This window comes from Lepidochelys kempii, chromosome 5 (genome assembly GCF_965140265.1).
Source record: "Lepidochelys kempii isolate rLepKem1 chromosome 5, rLepKem1.hap2, whole genome shotgun sequence".
NCBI classification, from domain to species: Eukaryota; Metazoa; Chordata; order Testudines; family Cheloniidae; genus Lepidochelys; species Lepidochelys kempii.
The window spans coordinates 44,804,680-44,828,225 of NC_133260.1; the positions used below are offsets into that span (position 1 = coordinate 44,804,680).

At 41.3% G+C, this 23,546-nt stretch overlaps 1 protein-coding gene across 3 annotated transcripts; it reads left to right on the forward strand.

The window, feature by feature from the left end:
• Positions 1–3,137: 3,137 nt before the first annotated feature.
• MTX3 (metaxin 3) lies at positions 3,138–22,117 on the forward strand. Of its 3 annotated transcripts, none has more exons than XM_073344129.1 (9): positions 3,138–3,286; positions 4,520–4,589; positions 6,706–6,782; positions 8,739–8,831; positions 11,642–11,824; positions 11,978–12,054; positions 13,018–13,175; positions 15,887–15,975; positions 18,242–22,117. In XM_073344129.1, exons 1-9 carry the CDS (start codon positions 3,206–3,208, stop codon positions 18,350–18,352), a joined length of 939 nt encoding a protein of 312 aa, XP_073200230.1. In that variant the 5' UTR covers positions 3,138–3,205; the 3' UTR covers positions 18,353–22,117. The 3 variants fall into 3 exon arrangements, with proteins under 3 accessions (XP_073200230.1, XP_073200231.1, XP_073200229.1); XM_073344128.1 differs by lacking the exon at positions 3,138–3,286 and adding an exon at positions 3,426–3,805; XM_073344130.1 differs by lacking the exons at positions 3,138–3,286; positions 15,887–15,975 and adding an exon at positions 3,425–3,805 and having other exon boundaries at positions 18,242–18,334.
• Positions 22,118–23,546: the final 1,429 nt, after the last annotated feature.

Genomic DNA, 23,546 nt, shown 5'->3' on the forward strand with positions numbered 1-23,546 from the left:
CAAGTCCAGGGAGAGCATTTACCTTGGCCAGCCAGCCTAGGGCTGTCTCTTGATTTAAGGAACCAAGGGCTTTTCCCACTGCCTTTGCCTGCTCTGGAGTATACAGCTTGATCTCATGCCAAGGCTTTGTAGAATGTGACGAGCTAGGCCCACAGCTGATTACCACCATGAGAAGGTTTCTCCCCTCCTGGAATTCAGTCTCAATCGGCGCTGAAGGCTGCTTTCTCTCTGCTTCCCTTGTCTCCAGCTATCTTGATATTCTATGGAGAACTTCCTCCTCAGAGTCCTCTGAGCTGTTATTGCCCCGGCTGCATCAAGGGAGGGGCAAACCGCAGCCACTAGGAGCTGCGTGCAGCCGTACCTGCTCAGGAAAACAAAGTGTCTTGTGGCCTGCCAGGGGTTTACCCTGAACAAGCCGCAAACCAAGTTTGGGAACCCCTGCTCTATAGCTAATCTGCATATAACAATTTCATTACTGTGTTTGGGAGACTGCACAGATGGTGGATTACTTGGCCCAACTGCCACAGTTCTTCGAAACCACCCACACAATAACCCCAAACACACACATCCTCATTTGCCACCCACACAAATTCACACAACTCTCCCAGCACACTGCAACCCACACATAAATCAACACAGCTATCCTAACACAACCCACACATTTGCCCACTCTCACACTTACTATAAAACCATAGCCACAGATTATCACCAGGTTCAATCGTGACCAGGATTTGTGGTCTATTACCATCCAATCTTTAAGTTCTCAGCCAGTTTTGAATTTCTGACACACAGCTTTATTAATTATCCCTGTGAGGGGCTTTCAGCTACTAGTTATTTAAATTTGACAAAATATTACTCCCAAAAAGCTGCACAGCATATTTTTTAAACATAAATAAACAAGTACTCACCTCTGGAATGTCATTTTACACTTATTGTATATGACTAGCTTTGGCAACTGTACTTTGCTAGCTAATATATAATTTTGGTCTTATAGTCCAAACAGAAACATATTTATGTGGCATATAACAACTTAAATGAGATAAGTATTCTCCCATTTCATTTCCATGGAAAGATGAGATATACTCTGTCTACCATAGTTCTGATGGAAGGACAGAGTCCTAAATTGTTTTTAAATCAGGCCCATATCTAATGTGCTCCAGTATCTCAGAAAAATGTGCAGGGATTTCTTACGGTTACTATCATGACTTATGAACTTGAATTAACTCTTGAGTTCCTCTTTCATATTAATAGTAAAGCACAACATACTGGGTGAGATAGACATGTGTGTAACATTATTTAACAGAAAACAAGATACAGTACAGCGAGCAAATATTTGTGCATCTCACCAAGGAATTATTTTTAACATTTTTTCTTAACTACTGTGATACATTAAACACTTATTTGTTCAAAGTCACTTTTTTAAAATAGGAAACCATGTTTTTCCTTCTCTGTGAATAGACATAATTAAAACAAAATGTCAGAAAGGAGTAATGTAATAATCTACATTATTTCTGCTTATATAAATATACAGGGCACTTTTTCTTGTGGTTAGTGTTTGTTGGGAGCAAAGGCAGATTTAGACTTGACAGAAGCCTACCGTGATTTAACATTTTAACAGAGTAATGTTTATTGTTGTGAAGAAATTGCAGAGTATTCAAGTTTGTGGGGAAAACAGAAGTTAAAGTAACCCCACAGCCATAAGAACGCCATGGAAAGCGGTGGCTGCCGGCTGGGAGCCCAGCTCTGTACGCAGAGCTGCCACCAGCAGTAGCGTAGCAGTAAGGATGGAATGGTATGGTATCGCCACCTTTACTTCTGTGCTGCTGCCTGCAGAGCTGGGCCCTCAGTCATCAGCCACCGCTCTCCAGCCACCCAGCTCTGAAGGCAGCGCAGAAGTAAGATTGGCTATACCACATCTCCCCTAAAATGACATTGCAACCCCTTGGCAACTCCCTTTTGGGTCAGAACCACCAATTTGAAAAACACTGGTGTCCCCTGTGAAATCTGTACAGTATAAGGTAAAAGCACACAAAAGACCAGATTTCACAGTCCGTGACACGTTTTTCATGACCGTGAATTTGGTAGGGCCCTACATAGGTATAAGAAAAGATAACAAAAAGTTTACGTATAGCCAGCGTAACAGAGAAGCTGTAGACTGCGCACTTGGAGGTGACTGCAGTGAGTCACATGGTCAGGGTCTAACTGATTGCCATTCTGACCAAGGGGAAAATTCCTTCCTGACCCCAAATATGGCAGAGACCTGGGGGCTTTTCACCTTCCTCTGCAGCACAGGCCATGGATCACTTGCAGGTTTAAACAAATGTAAATGGTAAATTCTCTATAACTTGAAGTCTTTAAACCATGATTTGAGGATTTCAGTAACCTAGCCATAGGTTAAGGGGCTATTTCTGGAGTTGGTGTATGCAGGAGGTCAGACGGATAATCATGATGGTCCCTTCTGACTTTAAAGAATATAAGTGCATCCCGATTTGCTTTTCACTTGTAACTGATCACTGCTTATGCCTGCTTGCCTTCATCAAGATGTTAGCTCCATCTGCAGCACGGTGGAAAAGCTCTATCCAACAGTGTTTCAATGCAGTCACCCAAGCCACTGTATTCCTGTTCCTCTTTACAACCAGGAAGCCTTCTGTAGGGTTAAAATGCGGAGCAGGTGCTCAGGCCTAGCTAACGCAGACCAGCCAGCTGACTCCACTCCCACTAACCCCCGGCTGTGCAGACAGACCCTATGTTAGCTGCCGAGGGCTGACAGTGAGGCTCAGTGGCGAGGGCACTCAACTAGACTGGGCATGAAGGGGAGAGGGGGAAATTAAAGGCGCCACCCCACTGGCGACCTACGGCACCACCCCCGTCTGCGGAGCTGCGGGCTCATGCAGCGGGCCGCCCCAGCAGCCAGGTCTATGCGGTGGAGAGGGGGGCTCGCCTTGTTCCCTCCCCGTGGTGGGGGCGCCGCAGCTCCGGGGCGGGCGGCTGCGCGTAGGCTGAGCTGGGAGGGTGCCGGGCCGCTGGGGGCGGGCTCCGGCCGCCCAGAATTCCGCGACACGCGCTAGCGCCGAACCCCGCCCGCCGGGAGCCAGCAGCACGAGGCCCACCAGTGCCCAAGCCACACGCGTCTCGCGGGACGGAGCACCCGCCGGAAGGCCCGAGGCGGAAGCAATCGCTTCCGGGGCAAAGGGGCCGCGGCAAGATGGCGTCTCCCATGGAGCTGAGCTGCTGGGGAGGAGACTGGGGGCTGCCGTCCGTGCACAGGGAGTCCTTGATTGTCATGGTAACGGCCGGCGGGGGGCGACCCAATCAGCTCGCGGGAGGTGGGGCGGGGAAGTAGCTCGCGCCCGATCGGCTCGCGGACCGGGATGGCCCCGGCTGGCGCCGCGCTGGGGGGCGGTCGGTCGGTCGGTCGGGAGGCTGGCTCTGCGGGGCGGCGCCGCTGCAGCTGCTGCCGGGCGCGGAGTCCTAGTTCTCGTCTCAGTTTCTGCGGAGCCGGCTGCCGGTCTGCCTGGGGCGATGGCAAACGGCCCCAGCTCCCGTGGCGGCGCGGCCCCCGGCTAGAGCCCCTCGGCCGCTGATGGGAGCTGCGGGGCGCCGCGCTGCGGGAAATCCGATCCCCGGGCTGTGGCCGTTGAAATAACTCCGGGAAGCGGTTCCCTTCCACCACGGGCCTGTGTTCGGACCTTTGTTACGGCTCATGCCGCCTGCCGGTTCCCTGATGCGGAATGGCGCGTTATTTATACCTCGCCTGGGACTCTGTTTGGGCTACAGGAAAGCGATGCTACAGCTTCCCTGGCAGGTACTATAGGCAGAGACGAGCAAAAAGCCCATTAATTGAAGTGTAGCAACATTATTGTTCACGTCTGTGTCTCGGTGATTGCTCAGTAGGGAAAACTATTTCTTTAAACCTAAATGACGGCCTGAGGAGTTTACAACCTAAAATACTAATCCTGATAGCCGATCTGCTTTGGTGGACTTTTACACCCTTGCAGAGCTGCCCTGAAGTCATTGAGCCTGCACAGGGGAGCTGGCGTGGTCAGGAGGTAGGGAATTGCTGCCATGTCTTTTCCCGTTTAGTCTCTAGAGCCCATAGTAATGCTTGGTCACATAATTCCAAAGTCTTTCTACAACATAGAGTTAATTTGGATACCTATGTGTTTGCAGTATGGCACTGATGTCAGGACATTATTCTTAACTCCTAGTTTCCTAGAAACGTTCTGACATTTAAAAATTATTCTAGCTGACCACCACTGCCTGAAACTGCCTAAACCAACCCTTTTGCAGTTAATATAAGTACAAGTTACAGCAAGAAATTCTAACTCTTAGCACAAAAAGATTAATAATGTTAGTCATCTATTTGTTAAAAAATACACTGAATGTGCATAAAGAAAGTGAGATCGTGAACCATTAACAACATGGCTACCCAGAAGTGCTCTAGTGATATCAATTCTTAAAAAGATCACTTTTTTTTTTTAAATGCTGACTAGAATTTTTAATGCAATGTTTATTGCAGGCTTATGCCAGTTTTTCTGGTGCGCCAGTGAAAGTGAATGCTATTGATAACTCATGGAGAGCTCCAAAAGGTACTTGCTTTTGTAATTTTTTTTCCTATACACACTAGCCATTTTACAAATGAACGCCTGAGTTTGCAAATAATTGTATGTACATGCCAAACTTTTACACATGTGAGTAATCTATTTGACGTCAGTGGGACTACTCACATTAATGAAATTAAGCATGCATGAAAATGTGTTTACAATATCAAGCCTGAAAATTGTATGACAGTAAAGTGCTATCCAGAGGGTATAAATAGTATGTCCTGGATCACTATGTAAATTTGATACAACTGACAATCAACAAAACACTGAAACTGACTATACCTATAGTTTTGTCAAACACACACAGTAAACAAATTGTATCAGAAAAAAGTTAAAATTTTCTAATTTTTCAGCACAGTATAGCTAGAGGTAATTTGTAAAAATAGTAGCCACAGAACTTTCAAATGGAAATTAGATTATCAAGTTACCAGTGTTCCTTTAAATTAGGTGTAACTTGGTTAGAAGATGAGTGTAAACGTCAAGAAGTATAATTTGCACCAATCTGAATGTGCAAAACCATGATGAATTTACACAAAGGTGAATCAAAAGGATGGTGTATGAGGAAATACAACTAAGAGGTGGGTTTAAGATAATATGCTAGGGAGGCCTTTATTTTGGACTCTCCTGCTAGTTTATTTCCTTCATCATTGGTATGTAAATCACACTCTTTTTGCACAGGCTCTGGAAACCAAATCAGTGCAAGTTAAACTAATTTGCCACTGCTACCTGTCATATGATTAGCTTGTGTATCACTTATATCCACATAGAACTTCGCCCCTTATGACTTGTAGGGCAAAATTCATCCCTGGTATATCTCTTTGATTTCTATGAATTACATCAGGATCTAATTTAACATATATGCTCATAAATTCTGTATTTTTTAACAAGTTAAATATAAGGAAAGAGCATTTTAAATTCAACTAATTCTCCAAAACTCTGGTTCAATAATACAGTCTTATTTACTTGTATTATGGTAGCAGCTAAAGACCCAACCAAATCTAGTCCCATTGTGGTAGGTACTGTACAAATATAATATAAGATAGACTCTGTGGGCCAGTGGTCCCCAAATATCTTAAGGTCATGCCCCCCCTTTCCTATAAATGTAATCTGTGTGCATCCCGCTGGGAGCCGGGGCTGGAGCTGCGGCTGGGGCCATGGTCAGGAGCGTAACTGCGGCTGGCAGCAGAGCTGCAGCCGGAAGCAGAGCCGTGGCTGGGAGTGGGGCCGTGGCCAGGCCACAGTCGTGGCCAGAAGCCAAAGCTGGGGCCTCAGCTGGGGGCAGAGCCGGAGTGGAACTGGGTGGCGCTCCCTCCCCACCTGGCTGGGGCTGTGTCCAGGGCCGAGAGCAGAGCAACAGCTGGGAGTTGAGGCCTTTGCTGGGGGCAGGTCTGGGTCCGGAGCCAGAACAGAGCTGAGGGCAGAACAGGGCTGGGTGGCTCTTCCTCCCTGCCCTCCCAAAGGGGCTGGCCTGGGCCTTACCATGCCCCCTGGAATGTTTCTCCGCACCCCCCCCACGGGGGGCACACCCCACAGTTTGGGGACCACTGCTGTAGGCTGTCCCAAAGAGTTTACAATCTTAAACCCCAATCCTGCAATCTGGTGTGTTCAGGTTGACCCTCACACCATTGTGAGGAGTCCCATTGAAGTCAATGAGGTTCCATAAGGGTGCAGGGATCTGCCTGCTCAGATCAGATTGTGGCTCTAGTTTAAGGCAAGACATAACTGGGGTTTAAAACAAATGGGGGAGAAAGATGGGAGAATGGCCTAACGGACTAGTTGTGTGTACAAGTTGTAGGTTTACTGGCTGAAATTTTCAAATAGGTAGCTACAGTTAGGTACCTAAAAAGTAGCCTGCTTTTCAAAAGTGCCCAGCGTATCCTATTGACTTCAGTCTGACTGTGATGTGGCCCTGTCTTTGTTTGGATTCTTTTTCATGCTAACTATGGCCCTGATTCTGGAAACACATGCACGACCGTAATGAAGTTCTTTGTTGTGTAAAGCTAAGCACTTGTATCAGTGTTTGTAGGATTAGGGCCCATTTCAAATTCAATTAAAAGTGTCCCATGTAAATTCTGTTGACAGTATAATTTTCACTTCTTAGGAGATGTGCCAGTGTTGATATCAGAAGACACAGTTATTACTCAGCCAGCAAAAATACTAAACTTCCTAAGAAAACAGGTAGGTCTCTAATTTGCTAAAGAGAAATGTTGGGTTTAGTTCAGTTTAATTTAATTTGCAACTTGTTTTTTTCTCTGTCATGAAACATTTCTGCCTGTGTCACAATATTTATCTGTAAATATCCATACAGATGGTTTCTAATAACATGAAGCCCGATTCTGCTACTCTTACTTGTGTAGAGTAGCACTAGATCACTTCATTGTGACTACTCATAAGTAATTGTCTCTCAAGTATGAGTAAGGGTGGCAGAGTGTGGACCATGGTTAGCTGTTTAAGCAGGACTAACTTTAACCCTTCTAAGGTTTAAATATAAAACAAACAACAAAAGCTTCATCGAGCAGGTTGACCCAGCCTGAGTTGTGTATGAAGTGTTCAAATAGCTAATCTTTCTCTAATGTTGCTGGTTTTTATAGATCACATTTTTATGTCATGTTTTTTACATAACTGGATTACTCTAACAGAAATGTTTATTTTACTTTAAAACCTCTATTATTTTTAATCTGCTGTGGGGATTTTTTGGATAGCAAAACAAAGAAAATCTGGAATCGTTTTTCGTGATGCACATTTTGGCAATGTACAGTTTTACTCTTGATGAGCAACATCTAGAATGTTAAGTAATCTGCAAAGGGTGGGAGTTGGTTTGTACAGTTTTTCCATCTTTATAATGTAGGAAGAGGGCCTAAAATGGTATTGTCTCTTTTTTTTCCCCCTGCTTTGTTTTTACATCAGAAATTCAGTTCCTGTCTAGCCTGGAAGAGTCTCTGATGACTGGAAAGTTAGTGATATTATGACATCAGAAGAATTAAGAGAGTGAAAACTGAGAATTGGAGCTGGGAAAGGATTTTTAATCACACTGTTTAACACATATTTAACCCAAGAATTTTAAACATCAGTGACTAAGGAACCTCTTGGAGAAAAGACATCGGTTAGAGATTCAATACTTCTCTCTTTCCAATCAAGGTGTGAGAACTAACAATATGCATCCTCTGAGATATCCCAGAGGTCTTCCACAAAACTGGGAAGAAAACCATTAACACTCCCAGTATATCTACACTTGTCTCTTTTTGACAAAACAAACGTCCAAATCTTCTTTACACAGTGTAAAGACTGAAAAAGTGGGCACAAGACCCATTTTAAAAAAAATCTGTTGCAGGTCATCTTTTAAAAGGAACAAATATGTACCTGCATAAATTTGTGTGTATCTATCTTCTCATTCTTTGAGAAGTTTCTCACTTCTGCTCTAGAAACCAGGAATGGTACAGAATAGTCTATACACATATCCACTTCTCTTTTCTTTCCTTGGGCAGTGAACTACAAGGCTAAACACCAAGGGTCAGATTCTGATCTCAGCTAACTTAAATGGATTTGATTTGTTGACTTCAGTAGAATTACTCAAATTTATGCTGGTGTAATTGAATCTAGAATTTGATCTAAGGTACCTTCAGGACTCAGACAGTGTTTACATTTCTAAAAGGATAACTTTGAAAAATAACAAATAAAAGAGTGTTTTGGTTTACTCTCTATACATCTCCATATGTGCATGAGGCTTTACAGAAAACTGAGAGAGCTATCTACCGGAGGAGTTCAGTACAGTATTGGGACCTGAGTAATACTTTTTGCATCTGTTTCACTCTGCTGCTGCTTGGAAAGCAGTTAAAGGCAGGCTGTTTTTCTGGGCCTTCCTCTCCAGTGGAGGCTGAGGATACTGGGAGCAGTAGAGAGGTTGGGCATGGAGAGGTTTAGCACAGAGGGTATGGATGATTAAAGGAAGAAAATTTCAGTAGGTATACATTTTCCATTCTTAGATTGCAGGACTTAAAATTATTTTGGTTACTTGACCTGCTTAATAACTGTTTAGCTCTACAGAAGCCACCAGTTGTGGGACTTCTTTTCTGTGTGAGAATTTTCATGTGACACTGTGTGTGTGTATTGCATGTGTGTTTTTTAACTTGACAGAAATACAATGCTGATTATGAACTATCTGCAAAACAAGGAGCTGACACACTGGCCTACATTGCACTACTTGAAGAAAAACTGCTTCCTGCTGTGGTAAGCATCTACAAACATAGAATGATGGTCAAGATAAAATGTGATCAATAATTAAATATTGCCCAGTGTGAGACATTTCAAAGGAACTTGGTTTTCAGAGAGAGGGTGATGAACGCTTTCAGACACTGAATGGAGCAGGCTATACGTTATTCGTAAATATTTGTATCTGTGAAGGTGTTAGGCAGCATGCATTGCTCCAAATGGATTCTTATGGGAGATGGTCATTGGTGTTGATTGTGTAGACGCAGCCATCACACCACAGCTGTGGCTGCAACTTGCTTCCTTTTTTTAAGCCCAATTTTGACAGTACTTCTGTCTGCTTCCAAAAATCTGGGGGGCAAGGTATCTCTGAGATACTCTTTTTAAAATGAGCTATACCTATTTTTCCTTTATTTTCTTTCTAAATGCAACGTTTTGAATGCAACCAATGCATAGTAATGTGACATTTGGGGGATCACCCAGACCAGTAAGGGGTTCTGTCACTATCTATCCTGTAACCGTGGGGTTCCTTAATGCTGTGCTGCTATGTCTCAGATCGCTGACACCAATAGCCTGCCCATAAGCACAAGGTCTCACCCTGGCTTCTGCCAGCCTAGTTATTCACTGGAGGTGACACCAGTGGCCCTTCCAGTCCTGAGTGTCCTAAATCCGTTCTCTCTAAGTTCTTAAGTACCAGACCGTTCCCCTCTGGTTCATTGCTCTTGAAGACATGAACCAGGGCAGGCAGTGACAGAACCCCTTACTGGTGTGCGTGGTTCCCCAATGTGTCAAATAGAAATTTCAGATGTGTTTTATTTAGTACTCCTGAATGAGATCTGACATGCCTGATCATTTTTGATAATGTCAGGGGCATAACTGTGGAGTTCTTTTTAATGGATTTTTGGAACTTCTCAAGGTATGCTGGTATGAAGATGTCCTGACAGAGTCTGTAAATGCCCTCAGTTGAACTGCCCAAGTTTAAGAGAACTTACACATGTGCCTCTTGAGATTTGATTTAAAGACTGTTTTGTCATATGTTCTATTAAATAACCTGTGTTCCCTGTACATTACATCTAGTATTGTCATAAAATATCTTTGTATCAGAAAGCAAAATAACTATCCTTAGCAAGCTTTCATGCGATATAGATTTTTCTTTTCCCTCTAAAGACATCTAGGGAAATTCTCAGATGAAAACTACTTTAAGATGCCCATTTAGAGCCTGAACTATATCAGTTGTATTTAAACATGAGTCTTGTACTTGTTTAAAAATGTAAAAGCCTACACATTCAAAGTTAAGGTTCTCTAACAACCTTTACCCTGACTCTATTCATATCCATGTTCTAACAGTCCACCAGTAGCCTCCATACCTCGATCACATCTAACATAGGCCACAAGCCCACACCAACATACTGTGAATTACAGTAAAGATGTAGAACTCTGTAGCTGCTTGCATTACCTCTATATTGGAGTTGTATGACTTTGGCTCCAGTTTATACTGGAAACCATTACCTACCATGCTACAGGTCTACCAAATTTCACATACTGGTGCTGATTCTAACCTAGCCTCTTCACCTTCATCTACTTCCTGAGAGCAATAAACACCAATATCTCCTTCATCCCACTTAGTTCTGTAACTGTCTCAAACCCATCCCCTCTACCTCTTATCCAACCCCCTGGCCCCGGCACGGCCCTCTTAACACGCCGCTCTGAGCAGCATGTCAGAGCCAGACACACTGCCACCATAGGCGCCAACTCCGGGACTGGAGCACCCACGGAGAAAAATTGCAGTTCCCCGCAGTTCCCTGCCCCCCACCCCCACCCCAGCTCCGCCTCAGCCTCCTCCCCTGAGCGTGCTGCTGCCACTCTGCTTCTTCCCCCTCCCTCCTAGGCTTGCGCAAGCCTGGGAGGGATTGGGGAGGAGGGGAAATGCTTTACCGTGTTATATCCGAATTCGTGTTATATCGGATCGCGTTATATCAGGTTGTAGGTGTATATCTTCTTTGAGATGGGGCGACCACATCTGCATGCAGTATTCAAGGTGTGGGCGTACCATGGATTTATATAGAGGCAATACGATATTTTCGGTCTTATTATCTATCCTTTTCTTGATGATTCCCAACATTCTGTTCGCTTTTTTGACTGCTGCTGCACATTGAGTGGATGATTTCAGAGAACTGTCCACAATGACTCCAAGATCTTTCTTGAGTGATAACAGCTAATTTAGACCCCATTATTATATGTGTATAGTTAGGATTATGTTTTCCAATGAGCCTTACTTTGCATTTCTCAACATTAAATTTCATCTGTCATTTTGTTGCCCAGTTACCTGGTTTTGTGAGATTCCCCTTGTAGCTCTTCACAGTCTGTCTGGGACTTAACTATCTTGAGTAGTTTTGTATCATCTGCAAATTTTGCTACCTCACTGTTTACCTCTTTTTCCAAATCGTTTATGAATGTTAAATATTGAAGGATATAGTGTGTGATAGTGATATAAACTTTTCCTATGACATTGACACTGCACCATAAGATGAGTGAATGATCTATAGGATCAGTCGTCGATTTATTTAGAATCTTTGCTTTGAATGTTGTGCATTATCTACAATGTCCTAATGTCTTAATTTAATAGGAGCATAGTTACAGCCTTAAACTGTATCTTAATGCCTTGTGTGTGGGAATATAATTTAGTAAGGCGCCTGCTTGCTTTTTTTAATACTATAATTCCTATTATTTGTGTAACAGAGAACCTTACACAGTCTTTATAAAGAGAAGCATAATGTTTTCATTAGAATTCCTATTAACTCTTGTTCATGTTCTTCACTGTGTTGATACAGCTGCACACATTCTGGGTCGAGGCTGAAAATTACTGTACTGTGACAAAGCCGTGGTTTGCTTCAAGGATTCCATTTCCATTGAGTTTATATCTACCTGGGAAGATGTCCAGGGAAGCACTTAACAGGATCCTGCTGATGAGGGGAGAGCCTCCACTATACAGTTTGAGTGAAGTAGAAGCACAGGTATGCTTTGCTTTATGAGTAACTTAGGTCACAAATTGGTACTGACAAGGGGAAGAGCTGAAATGGAGACTTATGTTGTGTAACGATAAATGCTGTTCTGCATACTAGTCTTCCCACTTTTTATTGCTCTTAGGTCAATTTTTCTCTTGTTAGATATACAGAGATGCCAAGGAGTGCCTAAATCTTCTATCAAACAGATTGGGAACATCTCAGTTTTTCTTTGGAAATATGTGAGTGTAAACCTTTTTATGATTGATAGTCATCTCACATAGTGCATGCTCTAACATTATTGATTAATTGCAAGAATGTCTCATGCTGCTCCAAAATAGATTCAGGTTTAACATTTATCTTTGGAGGTAAGATCTGAAGAGAAATGTATATGTTATAAACAACATAGTACTTTAGTGTCAGTCTGTTCAGACAGGGGTCTTGGTGAACCAAAGATTATAATTTTTCACTAAAACCTTCAGTGCTTTCTCCACTTATTTATATGTCTTTTGCTGGTGATGGCCACTGCTTGAACAAAATAATTAAAACCAGGCCCATCCACTTTAAGTGTAGCAAACTCCCAATTTTGGCCACATCATGCTGCCTCAATCCCCAAGTGTGGAAGGCCCTAAATACAGTAGACCCACAGGAGGTCTACTGTGCAGGTGGATATCCCATGTGTGCGAGCTCAGCAGCTCTCTCCAAAGTGGTTCTGGGGGATTTGGAAGCATGAAAATGGAAGGGCAGAGGTGTGTTGGTTATCTAAATCAATGCAGTGATCCCCCCACACTTGGTCAACTGCTGCCTATTTCTAGTTACGGGCTGTAGTGCTGGATGTACTAGTGCTTTGTGGCCTGTGAGCAGATTCTGTTTCCCTGCCTAAAGTTTGTTTACTTGGTTTCTGCACAGGAGACTAGACTGTTCCGGAGGTGGTGCAAGAAATGGTTTGTAATGTGACTTGAACGCCTACCATATATGGAAGCAGGGCTGAATTTTAATTCTGAAATTATGCTGCTTGAGCTTGTAAGGCCCTCTCAAATTCAGAAGCTCTAAAGTCAGTAGAAGTCCACTCAGCTGATGGTGTGATGGAGTCCCAGAATAATTGGTTAAATTGTGCTTTGCATTTTTTTTGGTGTGTGCTCAGAAAGTGGTTTATGGAGTACTGCACTGTTAATGTTTTGTCTGTTTTTTTTTATTCTCGATAGGCCTACAACCTTAGATGCCTTTGTATTTGGTTTTATTGCACCTCTTTATAAAGTGCACTTCCCTAGAGTCCAATTACAAGAGCACTTGAAACAGCTTTCCAACCTGTGTCGCTTCTGTGATGACATCCTGAGTGGCTACTTTAGACTTAATGTTACAGGTAAGCCATGTTTGTTTTTCTTCTTTAACATGGATACTATATTCAAAAGAAGGATGCCTCTTTCCATTGGATGCCAAATTGAAACTATATTAGTCAGTTACAAAGCTACAACTTTGGCCTATGGCTTTTCATGTTGCGGGTGTGGAGAAGAAATTAAGTCATGATCAGTTCTCAAGTTGTATAGTAGGATAAAGTAATGCTTGAACAGTGGAGTGACAACAGCACTTGTTTAACATTTTAAAGTAGCTTCTCCTGCCCCTTATCGTATATTATTTGGAAATGGGAACAAATCTACATTTGTTTTTCTGATATATGAAACTGAGAAACTTGATTGTTCCTCTTCATCTTTGTTCCCTCAGCCTAAACAGACATCTCCTTTTGGGTTAAGAGGATAACTTAAGTCTATATGGCTAAATTTAGTGGTCCTTAAATTGCGCAGGTCTCCCACTGAAATCAGGGAGGTTTTGCTCAATAAAGTATGACAGCACTTGGTCCTTATTTACCAATTTTTCCTCCTGTATTTAGAATCTGTCCCTTCACAGTCAGATTTCTGTTCCTTTTCTAGAAAACAACCTACCAGTGTAAGCCACACCGAGACCTGTAGTGTGGGTCTTTATTCCTCCTCTAGTGACTAGATCATGTAAGAGGTTTGAGTTTGCTACTGCTTCCCAGCCAATGGATCTGGTCCTTTAACTCAAGCAGTAAAGTTTCATACTTTTAGATCCAGAGATCCCAGGTTCAGTCCCGCAGATGACACAACCTGAGGCATCAGTGCACCAGCATTTCATGTTAAGATGTAGATATAAGCACAGTACTGACAAAAACTCAAAAAGCCAGACTGATATTAACTCTTCTGATTTGCCCGCTGATAGCTTGTGTGTGTGTGTGTTGTGGGAGAGGTTTCCCTTTCTTTGGAAGGCCGAGGGAAGGGATAGAAGGCATGGAATATATCTGGGAAGGAAACAGGTACTCTTGCATTACAGTAGATAAAGGGTTACTAATGTCAGTTGCACAAGAATAAACCTGTCTAGTCAGTCTAGAAATCCTACATAAAATATCTAATGACTTGCCAAAATCAAATGGCTGTGGAATGGGGAAAGGAGAAGAGGTGAGTGCATAACTTCTTAATCACTTTGGACAAGTTAAGATTACCATTGCATTTTGAAGGCTAAGGGCTTGTCTACACCAGTGGTTCTCAACCTTTTTCTTTCTGAGCCCTTCCTCCCCTCTTTCCCTCCCCCAACATGCTATAAAAACTCCATGGCCCACCTGTGCCGCGATAACTGGTTTTCTGCATATAAAAGCCAGGGCCAGCATTAGGGGTAGCAACCAGGGCAATTGCCTGGGGCCCCACACCACAGGAGCTCCACCAAAGGTACATTGCTCAAGCTTCGGCTTAAGCCCTGGCTGGTGGGATTCAGGGCCCTGGGCTTCAGCCCCCTGCAGTGGGGCTTCAGCTTTCTACCCTGGGCCCCAGCGAGTCTAATACTGGCCCTGCTAGGTGCCCCCCCTGAAACCTGCTCTTGGTCCCCCAGGAGTCCCCGTACCCATGATTGAGAACCAGTGGTCTATACTACTGCTTAAGTTGATGTAAATTACGTCACTCAGGAGTGTGAAAAAACTGCTCCCCTGAGTGACGTAACGTACATCGACTTAAGCGGTGTTTACAACGCACTATGTTGGCGGGAGATGCTCTCTTACCGGCATAGCTTCCTCCTCTTGTTGAGTTGAGTAAATACGTTGATGGGACAGTGCTCTCCTGTTGACATAATGAATCTTCACCAGACATGCGATGCAGCAGTGCCGATTTAGCATGGTAGTGAAGACAAGCCCTAAGTATTTGATTATTGCAGATTTTGCTTATGGCTTTAACTTTGCTGTCAAACCTCTGTGCAAGTGGCCCTTCTGTCTTCTTTATGGCTAGATGGAGTGGGGAGAAGAATCACAATTTTTTTGAGTTGGGGGGAGAATGGATCCTGAAACTTTCTTTTGTTGTTGTAACATGAGGGCATGGTTTTTAAAGGGTTGAGAACCACTTAATTCTTCCCTTTAAAGCATGTCAAGATTAGCAGGATGTACCTATATCTACACAGAAGTTCGGGTTCAGGATTTCAGTTTGGAAACAAAAAGCTACAACATTGTCTGCAATACAAAGTGTTTCTTTATTAAAGACCTGTTCAATGTTCCCTCTAATTTTTGACAGGCTGTGTGCACAAAAAATTTCTTCTGTGCAAATTTTTGAAGCAGAGTTCAGATTTGTGCACTATGAGGCAAATGCGCCCAAGCGAGTAAAATGTTATACGTTTAAAAGTTTTAATTTGCAGTTTGTGATGATGATAATAGTTTTACACCATGTTATTTTATAAATGTCATTTTTAAATACTTAGAAAAAGGAAATTTAACCTCCTTTCCCTTTCCTCCCCTTGCCAGCTAGTAGAATCTGGCTGTGTTGATAGATGGCGGGCAAACAATGTCAAAAGTCACCTGTAAATGATATTTCGGACTGGCTCCGATGTAGTGTTTCATTTTTTGTGCACACATGTGCGTGGGATTTAGGACCTGTGTGCGTGTGCACAGCTTGGAGGGAACAGTGGACCTGTTTATAGGGGTGAAAAACTGCATGATCTTTCTGTCCAAAAAAGCTTTGCAAGAGACTTGTGAAGCTCTTCTAAATTTCTTTCCATCTTCATCTTTCTGCTTTGATGCTTTAGGCGTCTCTCCGTCTGGACAGGATACCGTAGATGCAAATCTACAGAAACTCACACAGCTTGTAAATAAGGAATCCAACTTGATTGAAAAGGTTATTTTTCTTCAGTCTTTATTTTCCATTAGTTCTTGTGACTTCATTGTTGTTCCCAGCTATTCTTGCATATTGGGGCCTGGTCTACGCTACAGAGTTATGTCAATGTAAGGTAGCTTATGTTGCGCTAACTCTGTAAGCATCTATACTAAAACGTAGCTCCCACCGATGTAACTCACCCACTACCCCGACTTACGAACTCCACCTCTGCGACAGGTGTAGCGCTTAAATCGATGTAGTTAGGTCAACACAGTGTCAGTGCAGACACTGCATTGCATATATCGACTGTTGCTGCCTTTCAGCAGCTGTCCCACAATTTCCCACACTCACAGTTAAAGTAGTGTAAGTGCTCCAAGTGAGGATGCACACCGCTGACACAAGGAACGTAGTGTGGATGTGTAAAACCAATTCTATTACTGTGGTGGCTGTGTGTCGATGTAAATTAGGTTGACTTAATTTTGTAGTGTAAACTTGCCCTAAATAATCATTGTAACTTTACAATGCAAAGTTTTTCTTTCCTTGTTTCTTTGCTAAGGAGTTAATTTACATAAAAAACATGAACATAATGTCATAATTCAAAATAAACCAGTAACAAATTCTTCTGCTTCCTGAGGTAACTGTTTCATTGTTTTCAAAGCAGTATTGTTGACAAAGGAAATACAGTGTGCTCAAATGTTGAAGGATAACACAACATATTAATAGGAGTATGTATTATTTGTGTTGCAGTAGCACCTGCAAGCCACATTCCTGGATCAAGGCCCCATTGTGCTAGTCACTGTACACACATGTAAAATACACAATCCCTGCCTCAAATCTTGTCCTCTTCCAAAGGCTTATGTCAGCAATTTTCTTTTGAATAAATGCTGGTAACTAGCAGAATTTGGTTAACCATGTCCCTATGAATAATCCAGACTTCTCCCTAAATAAGGAATTGGTAATGAGAGAGGCAGTTTTTCACTCTTAGGCCTGCAGTTCAGATAATCCGTTGGAATTAGAGACCAAAAGTCCTTCCCATGTAACTGTTCAGGGCCTTGTGTGAATTGTCTTAGCAATCTAGAGATGTCCACATCATCAGATCTGCTGCAGTCTGACACTACCCCTTTTGTTATGGTTTCTGTTCTCACCACTTAAATCGGCAACTGACAAAGTTTTTTCATGGTGTCCCCTAAGATGTGGAACTTGCTCTGGACATCCATTTAAGCCCTTTCCTTTCGGTTCGAAGACTGGTTTGAAGACCAAAGAGTCTTCTATGTAACTACTTGTCATCCCCTGTCTAGGAACATTCCTTCTTTGCCCTACTCACTCTGTATTTTTAATTCTACGTTTGTTCCTTCTAATGCTTGTTGGGTTTTTTGTTTTTTGTTTGTTTTTTTTTAGTTAATGGGTCAGTCAGAAGTTCTCTGGTCTGTCCTGTACTTGGTAAAGGGCGCTTGTTTCCATGGCCGTCTGTCAGAACCTTTCATAAGCACTAAATTACTGGGGACAATATTTGAGGACACTAAGCATATTAATTCACTAAAAGATGCCACCCAGATGTGACTAAAAATAACATTCAGAGAAAAATGTCAATGTATAAAATGGTTTGTTCATGAATAATATGGAGGGTTTCCTGCATTAGGTAGCAATTGTAGCATATTTGCTGAACTTTATGCACTGTTCTATGTGGAGTGTTTAAAATTCCATTTATTTCTTCTGGGAAGTTAAAATCCTTTTATTCAGAAATTGCTTTTAACATGTCTTTGAAAAGATCTTATCATGCTCTTTTAGCAATATATTTTATAAATCATTATAAAATGAAATTCCCCTACTCCTCTGCAGCACTTCTGAAATTAAAGGCTACACTTCTCAAAGGTGCTGAATGCTGCTTCAGGTGCTGAGCAGATTAATGCGCCAGTTGAGTTTGGCAGCTTTATGACTTTTGATCCAACAGAATTTGGCTGTCATAAAACTGATACTTAGGCTTCCTTGGAGAAGGTGAGCCACAGCAGTTCTTCAATGCTCTCAGTTAGATGATTCAAGGAAGAGCCCACATAACTGTCCCACTTCTTATGTGCCATGGTATAAATAGCCATCTAAGCACAAGCAGGAGTTTAGGGATGAGAGAGGAACCAAAGCATCCTTTATGACCAGGGCTGAGAGCAGAAATAGCAGGGTGAGACCACTCACACAAACATTCATGACTGGAACCATGCAGAGTATGCAGGCTCTTGGCATGCGTCTGTGTTCTTCTGTACACCAAATTCAGCTTCCATTTTGTTTCCTGCAGATGGACGATAACCTTCGTAAGAGTCCTCAACATCCCCCTCGGAAGCTGACAACACTCAAACTTACTGCAACAGGAGATGAAAGCAGTTCATTGAATCGCTTGTCGCCCTGACAGCCTGTGTTGCCATGAATGTGTTTGCCTTCAAGTAATCTGAACTTCACAGTAATTCTTTACATAAATGTGGTCTGACAAGGGGATGAATCACCTAATATGGTATAAAACATCCCATGCTGTCTGTTCCTATAGGAAAATTTATAGTCTAGTGAACTAACACTAAGTTGAGGATAGAGTGAATCCTTAAACAATGTACTGTATGAAATTGCCTTAACTTCTGGAGATTTCTGCCTTTTAGGCTAGCACATTTGTTGACTAAGATTTCATTTTACTTTTAAGATTTTTGGTTTTACTGTAACCATGTTATAGCTTGATCAGGTTGCTATACACTAGTGTAGCTACTTAATCACCACTTCTTGCATTTTTCTAGATTTTAGCAGACTACCAAATTCAGTTCTAAAATGGGAAAGCAATGAAAGATTATCTTTGATGGCAGACAAGAACTGAATAGCAATGAGGGATGCTGGCCATTTGTTAATGTGCTTTCACAAATAATGTATTGTGTATATATTATATTTTAAGAGTATGTATTTTTTAAAAGTCACATTGCACTGTTAGGAGGCACAGTGACCAAATGTACTAAACATCACTTCTGAACCTTTATTGAGATCTGGCCTTAGTCAAATAAGTTTCATCAGCCTGCTGGATAGCCATGCTACAAAATCATAGCACAAACTATAATATAGAAAGATTGCCAGTGTTGGTTCAACAAAGGCAAAAGACCAGACTAGCTGGTCTGGACTGAAGTGCATTGGTTAGGGTTGTGAGAAGAGGCTTGCACAGGCCTTTCTACTTTATACTGCTGGCCAGTCTCTAACCAGTCATCAGTGTCTCACTTTTATAAGCACTATCATTCACCCAAAAACTAAAACAAAAGCCATCTAATCTTATTCCTTGATCATCAAGTCCTTGAGAGTGTCGCATTGCAAAATCTTCATTGAATTGTTAAAGGAGATGCACATGTAATTATGTTTCCTCTTAGCAGCACTGTCAGTTCTAGAAATCTAAATAATTCTGAAATTTTGGTATGTTGACAGATGCTTTATTAATGATATCATCAGATTACTAAAGATGCTCAGCCAAAATGGGAGCTGCTTTTTGTCAAGTGTTAATTCAAGATTTCATCTTAGAGAGCGATGATGCAGACGAGTATATGTGCAAGATTACTACTAACTTTATTTGACAAGTCAAACTAAGAAGTCTCTTGACATTTTTTTCTCTCAACTTTTCCAACGTTCAGTATATGTAGATAAACTATTTATACAGACAAGACTGTGGATTGTGTAAATACTGTACTTTACTTTATCAGCAAAGAATGTAATCTTAACTTTAACATATCTTGTTATTTATAATAAAATGTGTCTCCAGTGGACACGTGGAAATAAACTTTGTTACATGCTACTTCTAGAATGTTTTAGCAATTTGAGACATACTGAAACCACACACAATAATTGAATAAAATAACTTTCATGTACATCCCTAGGGTTGTCAAATGTTTTGAAAATTTTTACTGTCTGCATCTTGACAGGATTTAGAATGAGATCATGTTGCATAATTTCTCCAAAGTTCTTTCATAATCTAACAAACATGTAATTGTGAAGAAAAGTATAACTTAGTAAGTCTGTTTTGTGAATATGTATGTTTGCCCTTTAAAACCGTATTTTGTAAACTAGTTGAACTCTTTCTTTGAGATTAAAGGGGTTTTTGAAGCACTTATCCAGAACTAAAAGTTTGTGTTAGAGGCAAAGTTTCCTATGGAAGCATTTGCATATGATCTAAGAGACACTGCTGCAGAGTAATGAAAGGGAAGCTTAGTTTGCAGTTGGTAGAATAAAAGAGATCACAATAGGTGGATTTGTATATTACATTTGTTTACATTTAAATAAGCTTTTGAATAATTTAGTTTTTTTATATTAAATATATATATATATGATCAAGACTCCTCCAATCTGATTAAATCTGAGTACTGTTTGTTGTTGTTGTTGTCCCTTTGGTCAGACTGGAATCAAGCCCCATTTAGTCTTAATTTACCAATTAGTTAATATTAATATTAAGGGTTTTTATTTAGTGACTACTCATTCCAGTCAGTGGCCAATCGTTGTTAAATTTTTTGTGCAGACCAATATTTAAGCAATGTAACTCAAATGTAAAAACTTTATGTGGAAATCTTTACCTCTGGTATGAAGACAGACATCAGATTACGTGTGTGCTACACTTAGGTGGTGGGCAGAGTTTGATTAATCCATTGTGTCATTCAGTGATTGCCCCAGGCGCTGTCTGAGAATGAAAATGAGTGGGCCTGTGAAGTATGTATAGGTCCTTTTTAAAAATAAAAATAAAGCAAACTTTTCTGTAACTTTCTCTGTTCTAGTTGCGGGGACATCTGTAATACCCTAAAGAAATAGGATGAGAAGTATAAAGAATGAGCTGCTGTAAATGTACCTATTTAAGGCTTCAAAGGCTAACTTTTAAAATGGTCTTTATTTATTTTTGCTGCAAATCTTAGTGGAATATAGTATGTTCTTATAAATTGCATTTTTATAAAGTTACAGCACATATGCCAAAATGGCTTAGAATTGTATTAAGAAAACCGCTACCATTATGATTTCTGGTTAAAATAGTTTTTCAGACTCTCAAAGTATGTACCTCTCTTACTCAACATTACTATTATTTTTGGCATTCCAGTGGGAACCATTTATGGTGTATTTCTCATACATAATATCAATAGATTTTTTTCTGTTATATATTTAAAACCTTGTTGCTATAGATCAAATAATCTTTACTGATCTAAGCTATTGAAAGAGCTGTTAAAACACACTGGCCTTGTCTACGCCATATTACTTAATGACCTGTTAGATTTAGAATGTACTGAGTAGACCCCAGTTTATCAAAGCACTTAAGCATGTACTTAAAAGGTAAGCCTGTGGCTAAGTGCTTTGCTGAATTGGGGCCCTAGATTACAATCCTGCAAGGTGCTAAGCAACTCCTGTGAGGTGCTGGATCTCTCAGCACTCACTGACCTGTCTCACAGAAGTGCTGAGCATGCTGCAATATTGAACCCTTGATCATAAAAGCTGGAATTGATGCAGAGCAGGTTTAGGCCTAGACACTTAGGCTGAGCCTAATTGCAACAAGCGCTAAAAAACTTAAATTGCTCAATCACATTTTCTCACTTGACAATGAAAAATCCATGTAAAGAACTGACGGCCTTAGGCTTGTACTTATTTTCCTCTCCTTCTTATGTAATAATGTACTCTATCAGGACTGTGTGGGCACAAGAATTGTATCCAGTTTTATAAAGAGTATTTAAGGTTAAGCACAGATGTCATTCATGTGTGTTTGGACATTCTGCAATTGTCACCATTTTAAGAGCGAACTGTCTATCGTTACTGTTAGGTGTCATTTAAAAACTAACCAAAAAGAGTTTACCGAAGAATCTTGCACTCCATTGCCTTTATAAACACATCTTCCAATAAACAACTTTGGTAAAAGATTTCCCTGTGGCACCATTTATTCTTTTGCATATTCAATCACTGCTACCCTGTTGGTTTAAATCCTAACCATCGAATATAATCAGTGTTTTATAATGTTGAAGTTATGTATGTGGCTGTGGGTGCTTTTACACCACTGTCTGTATACATAAATATTCCTTTTCTCATAATTAAGCCAACATTGAATGAGAGGGTAGAGAAATCAACTGCCTTGTGTGTCAAGAATGTTCATTTAAGTAGAAACAACAAGGAGTCCGGTGTCACCTTAAAGACTAACAGATTTATTTGAGCATAAGCTTTCGTGGGTAAAAACCTCATTTCTTCAGATGTTTTTACCCACAAAAGCTTATGCTTAAATAAATCTGTTAGTCTTTAAGGTGCCACCCGACTCCTTATTGTTTTTGTGGATACAGACTAACACGACTACCCCCTGATACTTGAAATTTAAGTAGAAACAGCCTTCCTTTTAAGCATTCTATATTCAGTTTAAAGTGGTCAAATTATTTTGACATGGGTGGTGAGGTAGTTTGCAGGTATTTTTGCTGCCAGACTTTCCACTGTAACATTTAATGCTTGACATTTCCAGTGCACGGCAAACATTGTCGGATCATTACAACCCCCCTGAGCCCAATGTGTAAATGTTATCCCCATTTTTATAAACGAGGGAGACTTGATCCACAGCAAAGTTGTGACTTACCCAGAGCAAATCTAAAATAAAGGTGGTGGTGGTCCAGCTTTATCTTACACCCTCCTGCGTTGCTTTTCCTCATTCTTTTTGTTAAACAAGCAAACCGGCCATTTATGATTACTACTCACTTGTTTGAACAATCATTTATCAGCTGACTTAGTTGCTTGGCAGGTTACTGTTGTGGAATTACTATGTAGATGCAATTAAGTTAGGGACTGACATTTTCTACTTAAAGAATAGAAAAATTTTCTTACCTAGGCTGTAAATATTCCTCCCTTCCCAATAGACAATGTCAGTTTATAGTGACCCTACCAGTTAACTGTTCTCTACTTTTTGTAATATGATGTTTGTGTTTCCTTGGCGTTTTCCTACTCTGAAACATCTCTTGTTTGGATGGTTATTTCTGAATAAAGGTGTTTGGCTTCTCTCTCTCTCGTCCTTTCCCCCCTTCTTTTATCTTGAGTAAATCTCTTTCTTTCCATTACAGCAAGGCTCTTGTTCACTCCTAGCTTATAAATAATTTGAGTTGGAGAGCTATGGCATGCAAGACTGGGATGCTAACAAGAAGCTGTCTAGTTTTCATGTGGTAGTGTCCATAGAGAATAAACAAAAATATTTAAATAAACACCTTCCTCAATTCTTTAATCAGATTGGGGTGCATATGAGAGGAACTTCTCTCTTCACCTTGGCTTCTCTCATTACAGTTTGCATTTAATTCTGAATATGGTGAGGTGAGGCCAGGCGAATCATTATAAATGCTTTTACGTGTGAGTTCCAGTGTTAGGGTCCAGGCTTGACGGGGGGATGGTTGGAGAGTATAGTGTTAGTCTTATGAGACTTTCCCCTATTTTGTCTACAGTTTCGTTATTCTAGCAGAACATAGCTGGTGTTGTAGAGACAAGACTGAGACCTTGAATTGGACTCTGTATTGAGTGGGGAGCCAGTGAGCGCCAGGATGGTATGCTCACAAAAATCATGTGTTGTTTAATAGGTAGGATGTTGCATATTGTAC